Source organism: Mercenaria mercenaria, chromosome 19 (assembly GCF_021730395.1).
Source record: "Mercenaria mercenaria strain notata chromosome 19, MADL_Memer_1, whole genome shotgun sequence".
Taxonomy (NCBI): Eukaryota; Metazoa; Mollusca; class Bivalvia; order Venerida; family Veneridae; genus Mercenaria; species Mercenaria mercenaria.
The window spans coordinates 7,625,867-7,643,694 of NC_069379.1; the positions used below are offsets into that span (position 1 = coordinate 7,625,867).

At 33.2% G+C, this 17,828-nt stretch overlaps 3 protein-coding genes across 3 annotated transcripts in view; 2 read left to right on the plus strand and 1 right to left on the minus strand.

The window, feature by feature from the left end:
- The window catches only part of LOC123542570 (uncharacterized), an 85,407-nt gene extending 79,172 nt beyond the window's left edge, over positions 1-6,235 (minus strand). Inside the window, exons 1-2 of the mRNA XM_053532105.1 lie at positions 6,207-6,235; positions 4,666-4,856 (exon numbers count right to left, since the gene is read on the minus strand). Coding sequence (XP_053388080.1) covers positions 4,666-4,856; positions 6,207-6,235 — 220 coding nt within the window. The remainder of the gene's footprint in view (positions 1-4,665; positions 4,857-6,206) is intronic.
- A 135-nt stretch (positions 6,236-6,370) lies between these two features.
- On the plus strand, positions 6,371-11,279 carry LOC128551298 (uncharacterized). The gene is made up of 5 exons (XM_053532106.1): positions 6,371-6,407; positions 7,991-8,097; positions 8,353-8,441; positions 10,359-10,579; positions 11,125-11,279. Exons 1-5 carry the CDS (start codon positions 6,371-6,373, stop codon positions 11,277-11,279), a joined length of 609 nt encoding a protein of 202 aa, XP_053388081.1.
- Positions 11,280-11,398: 119 nt separating this feature from the next.
- On the plus strand, positions 11,399-13,442 carry LOC128550950 (uncharacterized). Its single transcript, XM_053531135.1, has 2 exons — positions 11,399-11,719; positions 12,335-13,442. Exons 1-2 carry the CDS (start codon positions 11,414-11,416, stop codon positions 12,419-12,421), a joined length of 393 nt encoding a protein of 130 aa, XP_053387110.1. The 5' UTR covers positions 11,399-11,413; the 3' UTR covers positions 12,422-13,442.
- Positions 13,443-17,828: the final 4,386 nt, after the last annotated feature.

Here is a 17,828-nt window from a genome sequence, read left to right on the forward strand (position 1 = left end):
AGTGACCTTAACATTACTTGTTGGAAAGCATTCCGATCGATCGCTGTATTGTCGAGGAGATAAGCCTGATATCGCCGATGGCTAGGCGTGCAATGCGATTTATTCGTGTCAAATATTTTTATGGCCTGCCAGGTGACCGCAAGGTAGAAATGTTTTTTTTTTACATTTCTGTTTCGTTCAAAGTCAATGTGTCTTGTATAAATGAGCATTAAAAGACGTTCACGAAAATACTATATTAAAATCTTTAATAGTTATTTTGAATATTGATACAAGAGGGCCAAGAAGGCCCTAGGTCGCTCACCTGAGAAACACACAATAACAGTGTAAACATGTTTGACCAAGGGATTTCATGGAAAAAATAATCTGACCAATTATCATTAAAATTGGAGCAAAAATCTTGAGTATAAATAAGTAATTTCTTTCATTTGACCTAGTGACCAAGTTTTTAACCCCAGATGACCCATATTCAAACTTGACCTAGATTTCATCAAGGCTATCACTCTGACCAAATTTCATGAAGATCAGTTGAAAAATACAGCCTCTATCGCATACACAAGCTAAATGTTGACAGACGACAGACGACGGACGCCGGACATCGAGCAATCAGATAATCTCACCTGAGCAATGCTGAGCTGGGCTAAAAACGACAAAGTAACATAAAAAGATATAAACGAACATTTTAGCTATTGCAGCTTTAAAGTGCATACTTTTTTGTCTTAACAGTTAATAGGTTCAAATAACCTATGATATTTTCTAATATAAGTAACGTTCTGCGTTATACATTATAAATTATAATAGTAAATGACACAATTATCACTCAAAATAATGAGTGCGGGCTGACCTCTTTTAAGGAACAGCTGAGTGGAGACTGACTTAACTTTAAGACTGAATGAGAATTTTTGAAATGTTCCTTTAAATTCAGTGATAATTCGAGACAACTTAAAATGTCTGCATTCTGTCTGATTTTTATAAGACTATTTTTTCTTTTATTGATGCGTATACGTGCTTTTTCGAAGAGTTTTTTTTAGCTTTTGTGGATTAACTGTGTGGAATAAATTACAGTTAGTAGTTTTTTAAGCAGTTATAATATCAAAGACATTTTATAAATCACACTGAATTCACATACCACGGACGACTCAAAATCTCAAAATGACCTTTACGACAATGGTATTTTTCCTAAAACTATTAGTAAACAAATTATATCATCCTTTTTAATTACATAGAATGTTATTTATCAATACGTATAATATCTATTAAGGAAAAACTGTACTAAACACCCTCCTGCTCAATGCAAATCAAGACAGACGCAACTTTTAAATCTCAAATTGAAAACTTACAATGTTAAAGGCGATACATATCTAGATTTTTTAAGGGAAATTTTGACAGTTTTTGTCAAAATAAGCATGACTGTGGACAGTAAAATAGCTTATCCTGTAATGAAACTTATATTTATACCTGATAAAAAAAACACTTTGGATTCGACGAAAACCATCTATAAATTACGATTCTTGCATATGGTTTGTCGGTCAAAAGTAAATCCAAATTTTGATCGAAGTTCAATGGAACTAGGGGTTAGATTTTCAAAAGACTGGCAAGTCATTCAATAATCAGGCATCAAACTTGTTTTCAAAGTTTTATAAAGTTTAAACCTAAGCCAAGCAAACCTGTGTTGGAAATACAAAGTTAGTTGTTGTACAATAGATAGCTAAACACAAATAACCAAAACAACACTTCAGAACTCGATTAAATGAAAATCAAGTTAATAATATTTTGTCATTATACAGAATCATATGAACAAGAAAAATAACATATATCAATGTACAGGGCCTCGAGTTACAGCAATATTCGAAACTTTGATTTTTATATATATATAATAAAAAAAGTAGGCAAAGTTAAGGATCGATAATAATATATTAGCTTAGATGAAATATGACCATTTCAGTGTCAGTTCACCTTGATATGCTCGCACTGATTATCTAATGAGAAAACTTTTTAAGTAGACGAACTTACATTCAAGAGTAAATATTACGACTAAAAGAGTACGCTTTTACATGTCTGTTCATTATTACTTTGATAAGAAAATGCATAATTATTTCAGAAATTAGATGTACTTCTTTTCTGTAAATTCCTTTCAAGTAAACTAGTCCATATCTTAAAATAAACAGTCTTTTGTTTCGAAGTTTTAAGAAAAAATAATAAATGACAGGAGCTACATGTAGTGGACGGAACCTGCGGCCACATGGATACTGTGGCAAGGGTTTCCCTACCAACTACGTTACCAACACATTGCCTTAAAACCTCGGGGATTTTCATAAACTTCCTTGCACATTGATAATTCAGGTGTTTGTATATAAAGCCTAGTTACAATCACGAAAGGGTAAGGACTCAGAACAACACAAATATAGTATATGTTGTTTCAATTATTATTTATATTACTTCGGCCGTTGCCGGTGTCGCAGGATCAAATCGACATTTACATAACGCCTTACAAGTACTCTATCAACTAGCAAAACACTAGCTAAAATTTACCTCCAAAGCATCAAATGCATTTATCTCAAGAGGGAAACGTAATGTTGATTATTTTATTTTTAGATACTTTTCTCTGCAATATCTTCATTTTTTTATATTTTACCTTCCTGATACTGTGATAAAGTGTTTTTTTCACAAGGATGTGTTTATCTCCGTATTCTAAGATGACCAAGCATTAAAGCTGGGAGTGAATAGTGATGTCAAATGCTGTTCAAATTGTTCCGCGTTATTTTAACATTTAATCAATACATCGTCGATCTCTTCGTCGCTGCTTGGTGAATAAACATAAGGCTTAAGTTTGAAAAGGAAATATTTTAAACGGAATGTTAAAAGTTTTAATCAAAACATCGTTTATGATCAATGCAAAGAATGTACATGCTGTATGGTTTCCTAAGCATTCGGGCACCATATTGTATATGTGTTGTCATATTTCTTATAATTTATTATTGCATGTACATTTCTAAATTTCATAATATCGCAAGATTACCTTGGGAATATAACTACACTATATTTCATTACCATTGAACTACTGTAAATAACTGCAGAAAGAAACACTTATTTTTCATTTTGGTCATAAAGGTAACACTTGCAATGCTAGCTGAATTCGTTCAAAAACGACATTCCCAGAATAATGTCATTCAGCTGGTATTACTATGGCAAACAAGTGTGTGATTTTTAGTGTGTGATTGTTTAGTTAACTAAGATACCACCTTGATTACAATCGCAAACGAAATATGGTTGATAAATGGACAAATACAAAAAAAGAGACATGATTTATCTAAAGGAAAAGTTATGGAATTTAATACTATTACAGGAAAAGCAAGACTTAAATTATATTTAGTTGTTATAAATAATAAACGAGATATGGGCTTGCTTAGAATGGTTAACAAGGTGTCTACATATGACACGGATAGAGACGCCGACAAAGATGTTATCGCAAAAACAGTGGTGACTTTCGTCATGCTGAGATATAATATTGTTCTACGATGTTGATTTAATAAAACATTTTTATTCCTCTTTGTATCCGAAGGAAATTTAGCCGGATAAAAAACATTTTTTTTTTGTAATTATATCGATTTGAAAATAATGGACCCCAGTCGATGTAAATAAAGGCTTTCAATAGAAATTTACATTTTGATGAAATTTCATGGAAAGGAAAAGTTCTACATTGTAGATTTAATGCAGCTTGCCAAACCTGTAAATGTACATCTTTTTTTAAATCATGTGGTCAAATAATGTAAAGATCTGTTGGCTGTTTTATCCACAATTCGCCAAATATTAATTAAAGTCCTTACAGTGGTACTTATGTTATTATTTCAGATTATTTAACATTTAAACCAATCTAATGTTTTTTTATCTAACTATATGACTCTGAGATCATCAAGATTTTTTACCTAGGTGCCATTATAAGGATTTAGCTTAGCGTCCCGTCGTATACAAATGTATTAGTTGCCTTTAGTGGAAAAGTCAGTTTCATATTTTACACTGACTTTACAGCCACGACTATCTAAGAACCACAGGAAGAAGGATAAGTAAAAAATTGAATATGTAATTTTAATTCCCACCGGACACTGGTATATAACTAGAAATAGATAAGTACTTACACACTAATTAGCATTAATTCTTACAGCCGAACAGATTCATTTGTGATTAAGAAATAAATTAAATGGACTTGCTTCCAGATCGTTCGACATCATTTTTTTTTAGATATCTGGAAATAAATTCCATATTTGTAATGAAGACTTTAAAGCTTAATTAGCGACCAACTAAATGCTGCAAAAACACAAGAGAGTATTTGCTGTTTTTACTACATTTTATGATGAAAATCGAAAAGTGTTTGTAACGCTTTACTCTGGGTAAGCTTTCTCGATTAAATATATCTATATTTTAAGTCATAATTTACCAATTCCGCTAAAACGCTATTGGTTACGACGACGGGAAAATGTCTCTATTGCCTCGGTGGTACGTTGTTCGATTTCTGACACGGTCATATATTTTTCTTGATATGGAAGTTTTAAAATATTTAAGAAACAAAAGCACAAATTCTAATATTCATAATATGACCAAACTTGAAAGAAAGATCATTTTGGCCAAACCTTGAGGTCAGTGTCTTTAAAAAAAGAATATAATTCTAACCTGCTGACGGTGGAAGATATGCACTGCAATTGTCAGGTGGATTGATTTCATAGAATGATTGGCATGACGTTTCGTATGTAGTTGAATCGTTTCCACAGCAGTCTTGATGAGCATTTTCAGTGGCTTCTTCCTTTGTCTGAAGGAGAAGATATCCAGCAGCCGAACCACCAGTAATCAGGTTACCATTTTCACTAAAAATTGAAAGAAGATTTGATTTTCAGACAGTTCAGAGGATTGAAAATGCATGTCTACCAAATTATTTGTTGTGACTGTAAAAATATGCGGATTCAGTGATGTGTGTTTTACTTCTTTAATATCGTTGATTCCATTTATTATATTATGTGTAATTGGAAAGTTTAAGGAGTCGTGAGGGGTGTTGCACCTTTAATTACCGCTCATGAACATGAAAAACGAGTTATATTACATTGCTTTGTTGTATTCCGTGCTTCGAAAGGATCTTTAGCGTTTTATTTTCTAACTATTTTAGGGTTGTGCAGGTATATAGTTATATTCTATCGACAGAATATGAAAATGTTTGTTATTAAGAAGCTTCCTGTTCATAAACACATTATTTCACATCTTATGTTTCAACCAAAACATTCCGAATTTGCTCAAGTATTTTGCAAAATAATAGAAGTTACACTACCGGCTTCTTTGTTCCGATGAGGTCTATAAACACCTTATAGACCACTTATTATATATAATAAGAAGTCTATAACAATTTCCAGACCTGTCCTACCTCTACTGTTTAAACGAAACTGACGAAAAATCTCAAGTGCCTCTAGCGGGAATCGAACCCGAGTCGCTCAATGATAGTCCAATGCTCTAAAAACTAAGTCAAATTGTCGACGCACTTACGCACTTGTCAGAAATTAATTTGAATTTATGCTTAAGCGACCGAAACAATGCATTAGAAACATGAGAAATCCGTGCCTGTCATTAAAGTGAACGCGTGACTGACTCCGTAAATATAGTATCATTTGCTTCAAAAAAGTACGTTCAAGTGAGAAATTTCCGACCAGTTTTACATATCTTGATAATTGATCTAAACATGACTTTACTGTAAAGTTTTAACATTAAATTCTGAACAGGCATTGATATTTATCTGAAAGTTAATACGGGCAAACTCGTACGTCTAGGATGAGAATGCTTCATGAAACAGGACATTTTATTTTACAAAGAAAAAATAATGACAATAATATAATTGCAAAATGTACAAACAACACAAATTTCCTCCAGGTTAATCATTTATCTGCTATTTTAAATTGTGACGATTTTCTGTACAATTAACATGGAACATAAATTTAGAAAATAGCCCAGTTTAATGATCGTGATACATTCCAAACGTGTCTGAAATAAGATTAACAGGTTAAACATATTTAAAGGCAGTTTTTAGGTAGTGGTAATTGGCCAGAAACTGGTCAAAGTACATTTCTTGTTTTCTGAAAAATGTTCTTATTTTGCTGAATGTCATTCATTCATATCAAACTAACAGTTGACATTTTATGCCTTTAAATATCATAAGATATTTTGCACTTTACAAACTTTTGTCGACCTGACAGCCTTTCATTTGTGTAAAACTGTCACTTTCCTGGATTCTATACTTGTATTTACATCCATAGGTATCTGACAACTTCTTCACGTGAATCAGATGTGGAGGACAAGAACGACTTTAAACTATATAATATTTATTCATATCGTTGCCATGTCAATTAAAACAGAGGCCTCGAACTACAAGCCCCGTAATTAGTTGTACTCATTACTTTCATTGTCAAGAAGACTGAAGGTTTTATTATCTTCTTGATGGTGTGCGCGCAGCCCTTTTGACTTAGAATTTCAGGTTAAAGTTTTGATGCACTTTCACTACTAAATGGATTTGATTTAATTTCATCATCCCCCACATCATATGACACAATGTCCATAACTCTTGAACCAATTTCCCATTTTTATTTAGAATTTCAGGTTAACGTTTTTGTACACTTTCACTCTGTCTCTGTTATTACTAAATCGATTTGATTAAAACTTAAAATAGTTGTTCCACCTTATCACCCACATCATATGACACAAGGTCCATAACTCTATTACCAATTGTTCATGAATAATGTCCCCTTTTACTTAGAATTTAAGGTTAATTTTGATGCATTTTCATTATATCTCTGTTATTACAGAGAGGATTTGATTCAAACTTATAATAGTTGTTTGGCATCACCATTCACATCATATAACACAAGGGCCATAACTCTAGTACAAATTATCTCCCCTTTTTACTTAGAATTTTAGGTTCAAGTTTTCGTACACTTTCACTCTGTCTCGGTTATTACTAAATTGGTTTGATTCAAACATAAAGTAGTTGTTACACATCATCACCCACATCATATGACACAAGGTGCAGAACTCTTGCACACAGCTCTTGTTTTATAAATAGTGCATGCGTATTGTGTTATAAATCTACATCAGGCTGGTACATTCATTTACAAATATAGGTGTTCTTTAGTGGCAATAGTGTAAAAGGCTTTCCTAAATATGACAAGAATGATCGATGTCATACTTTTATGTTACTAACACAAGACAGATAAGGTCAGACCATGAACACAAGACAGATCAGGTCAGACCATGTACAGTACATGCGTTTGTTCTAGTGATTAGCCGATTTCAAGCTGAAATTTTCAGCAAAGGTTATACGCAAATCCAGTGTAACTAACTTGTAACCGACAGTGGTCTTGGTCTAATAGTATTTCATATAATGTGTCACTGATTTTCCACAAAAATATCTTTATACATTAAAGGCTTGGTTTTAATGAACAATTATGGTTTGCAGCATTCTATCAGTTTGTATTATTTTTTAAAAAGAAGAGTTGGATTGTTAGCCATTTTGACATCAATTTGGTAAAGGTGCTATCATGAAAAGTTCTGATTATTTTTGTTACCTTTGTACGGATATTGAAATATCGTCATAATAATAAAAAGTAATTTTATTTTATCTTTCATTTACCTCCGAAACCGTACTGTTTGTTTTTCATTGTTGACTTATTTTAGAATCATAGCTTCTTGTACCATTTAAACGTCCTGCCTTATAAACTATGAACTCATCGGACATGAAGATTTAGCTATAATAAATGTTAGACCTGTGACCTTTTTAAAGCATTCTGTTTAATTCACATGTCTTTTATAACCTAAAGCAATACGAAATATTAAAGTTACCGTTCTTCGAAACACATTTTGTTGCTAAATATAACACTCACATTAAAATTCATTACTGTTATTTTATTCATCATACACTGGAATTTTCCAACTTATATTTATGTCTCTACTTTGTTTGCTTCAGCTGATCCGTCATTTCCTGGTTCAATTACTTTAACGTTTGCGCAAAAAATTAAAGGAACTAACGAGACAATTAACACAGCTGAAAATAGAAAATCTTTCAGAAAAAAGGTAAAATATCAATTTTAAGTAAACTTTTGCAAGATACATTATTAACATTTATATTAAAATCTTCATATACATCTGCGAATGTTCTTTTAGGTTTTCAAAGATACAAAGACAGTTTTGCTGTCAAAATGCGCTAATGCAGATCCCCTCGAAAGAAAACTAATTGTTTATCCAAACCTCAAACTTATTAGATTGATCAATAAAAGTACAACCTACAGCAAATATCTTTTTTTCATAATTTTCTTGTTTATATTTTAGCTTGAAGAAGCATTTAAAGGATCGAACGGAGTTAAAGGGATTCCAGGTTTTAAGAGTGTCGAAGTAATCAGAATCATATTAGTTTTGGGGTAGGTTAAAATTTGTTGCATTCATGTTATTGAAATATAGGGTCTTAAGCACTACATTAGTAAAAGTTGTTCTAGATAATTATGTTTATTACTTAATACATGTGATAAGTTATCTTTTAACTGAGACAGGTCAGTTTAAGTAATTTTTGTTTAAAAGGCACATCAAGTAGTTTCCTTCTAAACTACAGAGTTTCTTATAACGTTCCCGAAAGTTAAAACTACTGTCAAATATCAACAATTAAAAGGTTCTTGTGTAATATTTTGGGACACAACGTCCGGGTTTCTCAATTAAATAGTAGGTTCAAGTTGCGACTTAAAACGAGAAAGACGCTATAAGCACAAAGATTCGCAATAGAAACTGTTGAATGTAGGCTGAAGTTACTTTGTGCACGTTAAACAATTGAAGACGTCATCGGAAATAAGCTTCCAGCTTGATTGACTATCTATAAGTGCTTAATACTATTAAGATCTCATTCACATTTCACTATTTCATCATTCAACAACTACTGAGACTTTCCGATAACACTGGCCTGCTTTTTTCGTTATAATGATAAAATTGGGCCTGTTCTTATTGACAGACTACTTTTAAAATCAGTTCCTTTCCAAATTCAATTTTATGATATTATGTTATATGACTTTTTTACCATATTCTATAATATCTACTAGTAATTTTCGTAACTCTGCCTGTCCCCATTTTTATCAAACGGAAGATAGTACTTACTGACGTCACTTTGGAACGTACATGATAACATACTGTGCATTCTTGGTTTATCCCTTAATTAAGGCTTTTGATTTTTGTTTACCTATATGCAAAAGGTTTTTGTTTACTATTATTCTTTGAACAGTGAAAATGTAGAGATAAAAGTCTTTCTGACAGTGCTCAGTCAGGAATTGAAATTTTCAACGCTTGGAATATGTGTCTGTCAAATGTTTTAAAAAAATGTAGAAATATTCATATTTTGATTAATGATTAATGACCACTATGAACTTGCACCCCTCCCAAACAATTAAAATATTTTATATTAAATGCACGTGAATTGCCTTGTTTGCATACGGGATTTTTCCCATTAATACATTGGCGGATCCAGTGAAAAAAGTGTTTTTTATGCAAGTATACAATATATACTTTCTACATCAAACTATGGGTAAATTTTAATGAGAATTTTCACAAAAGTAACCGAAAGTATGTTCGAGTAACCGACTGAACATTAGCGAAATTTATTTACTGGAAACAAATGTGTATATTTTTGTGGAAAATATGCCTTAAAATGTTCAATTTTACTTTCTTGCAGTAACAAAAATGTTTTCTAATTCGTTTCATGATTTAATGTTTGTATTTTGAAGTTTAAAACGTTTGTTCTTATTTGAGAAAATCGACGTAATCATAAAATGTGTCGAAATATAAGATGGTTTAGATATTTTAATTGAAATTCTTCGTGATACTCAAAAGCAGTGTTGCAGTCTTTAAGAAAATATGGGTAAAGTGTCATCTGGCGGCTGTAAAATGTCTCCCCATACTTGAGTTCTATGGCATTATATTTTCTGGTCCTTTGGAATCGTGGAGTGTATTAAGCATTACTTGTATAATAGAGATCTGCTTAAACCGGTGCTGGATAGGTGCGTGACTGGTGTTATGCGTTTCATTACCTCTCTTGAACAGACACAGTTGAACCGAGTCTGCTGTTACTTTACAAAGATTAATTTTTATAGATATTTTGGCATAGAAGACCTGTTAAGTGTTTGTAGCTATTGGTTAGGTAATTCAGAGTCAAATATTTCAAAGGCAATCTATATGTACATGCACAGTATTTTCAGCTGCATGTTTTAGACACGGGTTACCTTACACAGTTCAGAGGGAAACATATGTTTTCTGAAGATGATATTGCATATATGTTTATGAAAAATAACCTTTTACAGTGGTAATCGTCGTAAAAGAGAAGCTAGTAAATCTAATAAAGTACAAGCAGAGTACATTGTCCACATTCGGAAAAATGAAAAGGAGACAACAGATGCTGAAAAGCTAACAACAGCTTTGCAAACAACTTTTTCGTTATATATGAAATCCAACAAATCATTAACAATTGAAATTGGCAATGAAAAGGTACAAGTATCAGGAGCAGATCTTCAAGTATATGATGGTAAGTAATTCACAAAAAAGTACACACAAGGTTAAGCGTTCAATTTACGTGATTGAATTCGATTTACGTCACTCTTATGTCAACACTTAGAATGCTCAAGCATTAGTGTTAGCTTTGGTATAAATAGCTTTGATATAAAAATAAAGGTTTGAATACACGAGCTTTTCAAATATTTCTATCTGGTCTCTTTTTGTTTTATCTTTATACAATTATTTAATGATATTAGTATCATCGTTCTCATTATCACTTCTCATGTATTGTTATCGTTCGTTCTAACATGCTTTCGATCGGTCAAGTTAACAAATGCATTTATTTGTCGACTAGAGTCAGTCTGAATTATTCAATAGCATTCAACCAGTAAGTGCTGCAAGACTTTTTTCAAGGCTTGGACTCATTGTTCACGTTCCTAAATTCAGTAACTATTTATCTAAAGGTCTCTTGTACGACTGTTGTTCAAAACTATGAGTGAACTTTTACATAACCATAAAAAAGTCAACAAAAGCATGCAAGAATTATAATTCTGTAATTTAGTTGTTTCATTTCAGTTGAAGAAAATGGATTGTGCATGATACCAAATCGAACAGACTGCGATACAAAAAGTACATTTTGCAACAACACGTTTGGTGGTTTTGAATGTGTCTGTAAACCTGGTTACAAACCTTTCCTACGATTCAAGAAGTCTTGTGAAGGTATCGAGTAATTAAATAATATTACAGATTGGAAAATCGGAGTAAACGGTTATTATGAAATTAGATATTGCAATAATTTGCATTTGAAAAATGACTTTGCCAGTGAAAACATGGTGTCATATTTAGGGGACTAAATAGACTGCAAATGCCGCTATTTATTAAACTATTTTGCAGGACTTTTCCACGAATTTTAAGTCATGGTAGAAACGCTGGTAATTTCAGAGATTTTGATACACCACATTTCAAGGGTTCCCTGCCAAACATTATGCATGCAGATGCATATATTTACCGTGGCGATCAGAGGCGATATTCATTCCAAGAAAAGAGGCGGTATTCCAGTTATGACCAGGACAGGAATGTAGATACAGATTTAAATTTTGAAGGGAACCGAATGTCTCTCCGACACGAAATCGAGAGACCACCTTCACCATTGCCAGATTATAATCGGATGGTAAGTTTACAATGTTTTCATTTGATGAAAAGATTCTTGCACGATTTGAAATATTTTTATCATTGTGAAGTGCTTCTGTCGCAAAGTAAAAATCTATATTCAATTTTCTGGTCAGTGACTCCAGTGTTCGTTAAGATAATTAGGCCTAAAATAATTCTTTGTTCCCGGTAACATGCTAAAAAAATTAGGGTAGGTAGGTCAGAAAAAAAAATGTGGAATTTGTTTTATTAACCGAGACTTTTCGGAAATTATTTTTGTGTCAAAAAATGAATACAAATAAGGCGGGTAATTATGCCTTTAGAGCGTCAGTAAGTTGATTTCACTGGCCACGTTTAAAGCATAAAAAGTGCAGTTTTGCATCTTTTTGTTAAAAGGTTGAAAAAATAATATTCTCCAAGGCCATAAAAACATTTAGGGTCGGGCCAAAAGTTTAGCGTAGGTCGGGATAACGGGAACAAACATTTTTTACGCCTAATATTCGCGTCATCCATTATTCCTTATACAACCTCACTTTTTATAAGTCATTAAAATTGTTAGTGTCTTACATTTGATGTATAGCCGATACGTTAATAGGAAGTGTGTATATCCTCATTGGTACCTGATATTTTCTTGCAGAGCAATGTGGACCGTGGTGGCATCCAGACAAATGGCAACCGTCGTTCCGGTCACTTTGACGAGTTTGGTGCCCCGATTAAATTTTAATTCTATAACTGCACAGCCGAATTGGGCATAAATTGAATATTCTACGATATCTGCTGAAATTACAATACAATTGTTCACTAGTGGAAGGTGCTAATTGATAGCTGGAAAGTAAACTATTTAGGCAGTAACGACGCCTTACCAAGTTACCCGAGAGCCGGATATTTCAATTCACATTTACAATCAGTGATCGATTATTTTTTTTCATACTGTAGTTTCAAAAATTAAAAAAAAATAATGTAAATACGAATTGTTTTATTCACAAACCACATCACGTGAGTCATCTTTGGACGAAGAGTTTTCCCAGCAGTAATTCAAGAAAAGCTATTGAGATGCGCCGATTGAAAGATGATACCACCTCTAAGACGCATAGTGGTATTAAGATAGGCAAGTTTAAAAACGTTCTATAAAAACCTTAAAGTTACGAGTGTCCGCGTTGTTGAGGTAAACTATTTTACTGCAAAAATAAGACGCTGTGCTTTATTTCTGTTGGTGATTAAGACATTCAGCTGGTTTGTGAAAGACAGGCGGGTCTAGCCAGATGCCTATCCGCGATTAAGTGTTTTCATATTTTGCGAACACTGTGTGTTTTGTCATATTTAATTCATATTACTATGCATTATTTACAATCAGAGTGTGTATTATTGTGCATTATTTACAATCAGACTGTGTATTATTGTGCATTATTTACAATCAGACTGTGTATTATTGTGCATTATTTACAATCAGACTGTGTATTATTGTGCATTATTGTGCATTATTTACAATCAGACTGTGCATTATTTACAATCAGACTGTGTATTATTGTGCATTATTGTGCATTATTTACAATCAGACTGTGCATTATTTACAATTAGACTGCATTATGTACGATTTTCTTTAAATCAGTTTTCAGTTATATTCGAATTTATATACCTGTTCCATTGTTAAAGCATTTAAGACCATACTATATCATTTACATGCATGTTTACATCAATTTTTTCATTGTCTCTTTGCCTTTTGCGAAACCAAACATTAGACATTATCTATTTTCAGTTGTCATTTTTGAGCGCCATTAACATTCATGAGATTTGTTTTGTTTAAGATATTTATTTATTAAATATGTCAGTGTTTTTATTTTCTTGCCAATTTGAATTTTTCCCCAATTTCAAAGCTAAAATTCTCAAAGTTATTATTATTATTATTTTTCTTTTTTTACTTTTTTTCAACTTTTCCGAACAAGATTGTACTTATGAAACCTTAAACATTTGAAGTACAAGACAATTTGCAAGCTAAATGCATAATGATAAATTGTATGAACATTATGTCCTTAAATGTGATTTTAACAATACATTACAACCTCTCTAGAGCGGCCATCTCTTAAGCAAAAACCTCTTTATAACAACATTATCAAAATTTCCCTAAGCTGAAATATACTGTCAAATTACTTCTCCAGAACAACAACCGCTGCATAACAGTCTATAATTTTATCTCCCAAAGGGTGTTGCTCTACAGAGGTTGCACTGTACCTATTTTAGGCGTTTTACGACGCAATTTTCCTAACTGTTAAAGGCTAGGCCCCATTCCGAAATCTGTGGTGGAAATATATTGTAGGGTTTAGAGTCAAACGAACACAGTTTAGGTCTAGTGGTAACTTTTCAGCTTTTTTTTATGGCGGCTCCTATTGTCGTATGTGTTAAGCTTTGGATTTTACTATCTTCAAAAGAACCACAACAGTCATAAAGCGACATTTGTTGAATCAGATTTCGGACATATCATTACTCGGATTTAGTACATTTTAAATGGAAATATATGCTTCTTTATGTTACCTTAGCAACCGGTAGGTATTTCAAGTAGAAACACCAGTGTTAAGGTATTTGGCTACTAATAGTAATGTTTAAAAAATGGCATTTGCTTGGTATATTCTTAAAGTTGATCGTGTTTCGCACTGTGTTGCAATATTTAAAAAAACTTTTACCGTGCCGATGTATTGTTCATGATATTTTCTCAAGCTCAAGTAGAGACACATTAAAGTGATGGCCACTATCTGTTTTAGAGATAAATTCACTTTGAACAGAAAGTAATCGCTGATAAAATGATTTTTTTCCATTCTTGTACAGTAAATCAATAATAAGTCTTGAAAGAAGTAAAAACTTACTAGGAAAAATGAAAATAAGAAAAAAAATGTTGGTCCCTGTAGAGCTTGAACCTACGCACCCCTGAAAATTGCAGTTAAAGTATGTTTATGGTAGAAACTGAATACTCTTCAAAAAAGAGGTACTCTATTACATGCCTAATACCTTAATGCAAAAGAAACAATTATCCAATGAAATATAAGGAATTTCGAAATTTTTTCCTTATGAACTATGTCTTAAAACCTACTGCAGCAAGATGACAAACGACAGTTTGAAGAATATGTTCATGTCCAGCTGTATTTTATGTTGACTTTGCACAGAAAAACCTTGCTCGGAGTCATCAAATAAGCAGCTGATTTTCTTTTACCAAAAGCAGCCAACTTAGGCTTATCGGGACCGGCTCTCTCTCTAGATATTATTGGAAAAACAATTCAGTTCCTCTTATGCATACTCAGTCATACTGGTAAAAACAGTAAAAGGTAAAACGAGTATGAAAAGTAAAAGTAAAGTATAGTAAAGTGTTTTATTATAGCAGTTTGCTTACATGCATTGAAGAGCATTATTTCTCGATTCCTATTTTTTTAAAGCCAAGCACCACACAGATAGGCTGGCGGCTCACCAACTATTCTGTAACAAGAATCGCCTCAGACAGGGCCCGAACTTTTATATTTGGATTATTTAACAACAAGTAAAATATTGATGCAGAGCATCAAATCGCCGGAAAACTGTCGCCTAATATTTTGAAGATTGGATTGAAAAAAAGGCTAATAAAGCTATAACTGCTATGGCGGTGCATTGCATGTCGTTGAAAGACTGAAAAACGTCGTATCCTTGATGAAAGTTACCCAAAATTAATCTTTTTCCTTTGTTTACAAAACCCATGCACCAGCATCCTCACATATAAGAACGGATATCTACGACGGCATATATTTTTCACATTTTCAAACAATAAATGCAAAAGATTTCTCGTAACCAAAACATTTCGACAAATTATATTATATATCTTCTAATGAAAGGCCCATAGTTTGTAAAGTAAAAAAACAATGAACTTTAATGACATTCATTTATAAACTGTGTTACAGACAAGAAACAGTCACAGAATTTGTCCTAAAACTGTGTTACTTCCATTGCCTTACATGCGCTCATGTAGATCTTTTTTTCGTCTGCAGTAGTACGAGTATATTCTAAATATACGCAGCGTGACGTAGACACAGGTAAAGACTCAGCCAATCAGTGCTCGCTTTATTTACGGCTGAATATGATAGGGATTAGTTCTTTATACATTTTTTCTATTTTCCTAAAAAAGCTATTTTTTAAAATGATAAAAATCTTATGCAATTTTCAGCTCCTAATTCCTTTATGTAAGCCTTTCATTACCTGCCATATTTTTCTTTTATTTACAATATCATTTTTTTTCATTGTCACATTTTAATAACTTCTCCTACCACCTGCAGAATCCTAAAGCGTATCAAGTATAGTTCTACCGGCGACTAATTAGATATTCTTGTCGGTTGATATCTCACTTTGCAATCCAGTCCTTGGATACACAATGTGTCTATGACAGATATATACGCATCCAGCTCTGGCTGTTGTTTTTGTTTTGTGTTTTTTTTTATACAAGACGGACACGAGAGCAAAACACGAATGAAGGAATATACTAGGACTACGCCTTGGCACACCGATGCAAATACTCACCTTATCCCATAAATCATCAAGATCAACATTCTGACCAAGTTTCATTAAGATATGGTCATACATGTGGCCTCTACAGTGTTAACTAGCTTTTCCTTTGATTTGACCTGTTTACCTAGTTTTTGACCCTACATAATCCAGATTCAAACTGGACTTTAAGACCATCAATATTAACTTTCTGACCGAGATTTAAGAAGATATAGTCACAAATATGACCTCTACAGTATAAACAAGATTTTACTTTGATTTGATCTGGTGACCTAGTTTTTGACCCCAGATAACCCAGTATCAAACTGATTCGAGATTTTATTGAAGGTAATATTCTGACCAAATTTCATTACGGTTGGGCTAAAGTTGTGACCTCTAGAATGTTAACAAGCTTTTTCTCTGATTTGATCTGGTGACCTAGTTTTTGATTCTACATAATTCAGATTCAATCTGGACCTTAAGACCATCAATAATAACATTCTGACCAACATTCATGAAGATATAGAAAAAATGTGGCCTCTACAGTGTAAAAAAAGAATTTCCTTTGATTTGATCTGGTGACCTATTTTTTAAACCCAGATAACCCAATATCGAACTAGTTCAAGATTTTATTGAGGGTAACATTCTGACCAAGCTTCCTTATGGTTGGGCTAAAATTGTGACCTCTAGAATGTTAACAAGCTTTTTCTTTGATTTGACCTGATGACCTAGTTTTTAACCCCAGATGACCCAATATCAAATTCCTCCAAGATTTTATTGAGGGTAACACTCTGACCAAGTTTCATTAAAATTGGGCCAAAAATGTAACCTCTAGTGTTAAAAAGATTTTCCTTTGATTTGACCTGGTGACCTAGTTTTTGACCCCAGATGACCCAATATCAAAATCGTCCAAGATTTTATTAAGAGTAACATTCTGATCAAGTTTCATTAAGATTGGGTCAAAACTGTGATCTCTAGAGTGTTAACAAGATTTCCTTTTGATTTGACCTGGTGACCTAGTTTTTGACTCAGATAACCAAATATCAAACTCGTCCAAGATTTTATGGAGAGTTACATTTTGACAAAGTTTCATTAAGGTTGGGCAAAAAATGTGACCTCTAGAGTGTTAAAAGTCAAATTGTTGACGAAGGACGACTGACAATGGACGACTGACAGACGGACGGACGACGACGGACGACGGACACAGGGCGATCACAAAGGCTCACCTTTGAGCACTTCGTGCTCAGGTGAGCTAAAAAGCTTTGATCTCGTGTTGTGACCTTGATCTTGAGCCGACATGGCTGACTCGAGTTCTGCACATCGTCTTGATGAGGTGATCATTTGAAATCCTTCAATGGGTTTGGGAGATATGGAGCGGACACAAAAGTTTTTCGGACGGACGGACGGAACGACGGACGGACGGAGACCATTCCTATACCCCCCACCCCCACGCACACACACACACACACACCACTCGTGGCGGGGGAATAATAAAATAGTACACTGTTCCGCTGTGGTACCCAGCATTTCCATAGCTGCTAGGAAACCAGACCTGCTTTCTATTGTATCTATAAGGTGAGAGTTCTGTAGTTTTATTGCATCGTATTAGTATGTGCCATAACAAAGCATTGTGCAAA

Coding starts and splice junctions, on each gene's coding strand:
- LOC128551298 (XM_053532106.1), top strand. CDS start 6,371: ATGTCAATTAAAACAGAGGCCTCGAACTACAAGCCCC. Junction 8,442..10,358: donor AGAATCATATTAGTTTTGGG/GTAGGTTAAAAT, acceptor AACCTTTTACAG/TGGTAATCGTCGTAAAAGAG. Junction 10,580..11,124: donor AGATCTTCAAGTATATGATG/GTAAGTAATTCA, acceptor GTTTCATTTCAG/TTGAAGAAAATGGATTGTGC.
- LOC128550950 (XM_053531135.1), top strand. CDS start 11,414: ATGCCGCTATTTATTAAACTATTTTGCAGGACTTTTCCACGAATTTTA. Junction 11,720..12,334: donor TGCCAGATTATAATCGGATG/GTAAGTTTACAA, acceptor ATTTTCTTGCAG/AGCAATGTGGACCGTGGTGG.